Raw genomic sequence first — 2,884 nt, 5'->3', positions numbered from 1 at the left:
GTTAATGTCCAAAAAAAAAAAAAAAAAAACTTTTGAGTTTAAGTTGTCTTAGGCCTAAGGACAGAAAATTAGACTAATTTTGTCTGGGACAGTCATTTTGTCCATTTATCTATCTATCTCGTTTTCAAAATAGCTTTGTGCCCTCCAATGTCTTTGTATTTCTGTCCTAAGATAGCTACCAAATAGGACATTATAGATTAGATGACATCATCGAGTCCGGTCATAATCACATTTACGTTCAATATTAAAACATTCACATATTTCCCTCTTTTTAATGGTATGGTATGCAAGTACTAATTTCCCAGGAAATAAAGGGGCATATATTTAAAGCAATGCAAACATAGAAAGAGCCAACTCGATTAAATCTTACCTTAGAAACATTGGAAAGCTTACGATAAAGTAGATTGCATAAAACAAAGATCCAACCTTGTACATAGAATCCCGATCCACAAATGAATAATAAGGGAACTGCATACAGCCAATACAAAAACATCATTCTCAGAGACATACATTCAGTATTTGAAGATCACGTGAACAACTATGAATAAAAGAATTCGCCAAGGCTATTTTACAAAGAGGATACATAAATTTTGCAATAAAACAGACAGGCAAAATTTTACGCAGTGCACATGGGAGCCATGACTGAAATGAAGCACGCAAAATGTAAGCACCAAATGAAAATGTGGACTCCATACAAAAATGCATTGAAAGTTATTGTGAGGGTAAGACTTTGGAACTATTCATTCTTATAAATAAAATGTTAGAAGAATAACATGGAATATCGAATATCTAATGGCTTTGAACTTCAAACTCAATGACAACAATGAATGATTAATATAAAAACTAATGCATGACTAAACAATGATCCTAATAATAAACCATTAGTAAATTGGTTTGTTCATAGCATACATTGGAAATAGCCAGTGTCTCCAGGTATGCGATAAAATAAGAAAGAGCAAGAATCCATGCTGCTTCAGTAGCCCATCGAATCGTTTCTGGCAAATCAGCAGTAAAATGTCGCAGTCGACGTAGTGTCATGTTTGATGCAACATGGTAAAAGAGGAAGCAAACATGAGTGAGCAAGAACGTTGTGTGTGGTACCTGCCACCACCAAATAAAGAAATTCAGCATAGAGCCAGGACTCCCTAAGATAATTTCAAGGCCTTGGCTTACATTGTTCATTCTCCATGATGGGAAAGTATAAGATGCACCGAGTACGGTGAAAAAATAATGTGTCCAGAAATAATTCCCAACATAACTGAAGAGTACTATCCAGAGGCTAGCCTGTCAGAATAAGGCATGTTCATGTTAGGCTGAAACTGATTAAAGTTATACAATAAGGTTGGCCCAATAAATCCATAGTACATTTCATAAGAACTATTCTTTTCTTTTTCTTTCTCTTTTTTTTTCCTTTTCATTTTCAGGGTACACATACAATCATAAAATAAGTAAAATCTTTGTGTATCATGGAACAAATAGATCTGAATTTTCAAATAAAAGGAAACAGCCAAGTGCAAGGCCCTATATCAAGAAATGAGAAATTCTATCCAAGTCATTTCCCATTTCTTTTCTACATCTAGACTTGGAAGGTGAGGAATCAAGGGTAGTAAGAAGCCCTACACACTTGACACTTCTTATCTGGAGGAAGTCATTTTGTTTCAATAAAAAAAATGCCCTGAACGTGACAAATTTAAACAGTTGTTGGGGTCACACCTCCTTAAATCACTGTCTTAGTATTATAGATTCAAACTTGTTTCCATTAAGAAACAAATACAAGACTAATGAGAAGTTCACAGTAAAAAAATGGTTATTATTAAACTGATGGCACAAGAGTCTCAACAAGTGCAGCACAACATCGGCAAAGATTTCGAAAAACACTTGCCTTAACCCAATAGCGATCCTTCCAATGCAAGTTTCTATCATGCTGCAAAATTTTATATTATGGAAAACAAAATCACTCCACAATCATAAACTGTATCAGCCGGAAGATAAATTACATCTTGGATGCATCAGTATCAAATCAAATCACAAAGTGTGGCACTAACACACTAAACAAGTGAAACATGCACTTGTTTAGCCCACAAAATGAAGTTGAATGCAATATCCAAAATAAGGATTGCAATTAACACCATAAGATAATTTGAGTATACCTTACCAACTAGCAGCATTGGTATCAAGAATGAAGGAACAGCTGAGACCAATCCAAGAAGCAAATACTCCAACTCTGCGAAGTTCTGCCAAGTACCATGGTTTTCTTCTTCAATATCACACAAACTATATTTATATACACACACCAGGATAGAAAAATAATAACCAAAATCATTCTTACAGCGGAAAGTATCCAAATTTCAAATCCACTGCTTAAAACTCATCTAACACATTAATCTGACTGAATCAACATGTATACATCAATTCTTAAACAAAGAGAGTGATAGGAAGTTCGAAAACGGAAAGAGTAGGATTACCTCGTAGAGTTTGAGGGGAACAACAATGCCGAGACAGAGTGTGAGCCAGAACGGTGTGTACAAGAGAAAGAAGTGTTCTCCCCATCGTTTGCTTCCGTTCGGTGACAGCCACAAACTCGAAGAACAAGAAGATGATGATGAATCTTTTCCTAAACAGAGAAAAGAGAGAGAGTGTGTGTGTATCAGATTAAATTATTAGGATTATTAGGGATTGAGATGAGAAATAGAGGATCGTTCTTACCATGAACCATTATGGATCTGTGTGGTTTGTTCCTTGTTGACTCTTCACACTTCACTCACTCTCCAGAATGATGATGAAGACGCTTCTCTCTACTAACTTGAGGTAACTGTAGCATATCTTCGATTTGAGGACTTGGCTTCCATGGAAACACTTATATTTTTTAGTATATAAAAAGTTA

The 2,884-nt window shown here is 35.3% G+C and overlaps 1 protein-coding gene across 9 annotated transcripts in view; it reads right to left on the bottom strand.

Moving 5' to 3' along the window:
- Positions 1-2,884, bottom strand: part of LOC107623410 (cycloeucalenol cycloisomerase) — a 5,618-nt gene that overhangs the window by 1,040 nt on the left and 1,694 nt on the right. Inside the window, exons 2-8 of one of the 9 annotated variants that reach the window (XM_021113037.1) lie at positions 2,707-2,856; positions 2,466-2,614; positions 2,151-2,274; positions 1,883-1,924; positions 1,174-1,284; positions 910-1,101; positions 371-468 (exon numbers count right to left, since the gene is read on the bottom strand). In XM_021113037.1, the coding sequence (XP_020968696.1) occupies positions 371-468; positions 910-1,101; positions 1,174-1,284; positions 1,883-1,924; positions 2,151-2,274; positions 2,466-2,614; positions 2,707-2,709 (719 nt within the window). In that variant the 5' untranslated portion in view covers positions 2,710-2,856. The remainder of the gene's footprint in view (positions 1-370; positions 469-909; positions 1,102-1,173; positions 1,285-1,882; positions 1,925-2,150; positions 2,275-2,465; positions 2,615-2,706; positions 2,857-2,884) is intronic. The other 8 variants (XM_021113036.1, XM_021113035.1, XM_021113041.1 and 5 more) reach the window with 8 other exon arrangements.

The sequence above is a fragment of the Arachis ipaensis genome, chromosome B10 (genome assembly GCF_000816755.2).
Source record: "Arachis ipaensis cultivar K30076 chromosome B10, Araip1.1, whole genome shotgun sequence".
Classification (NCBI taxonomy): Eukaryota; Viridiplantae; Streptophyta; class Magnoliopsida; order Fabales; family Fabaceae; genus Arachis; species Arachis ipaensis.
The sequence above is the reverse complement of the archived record's forward strand: the minus strand, read 5'-3'. Positions and strand labels throughout refer to the sequence as shown.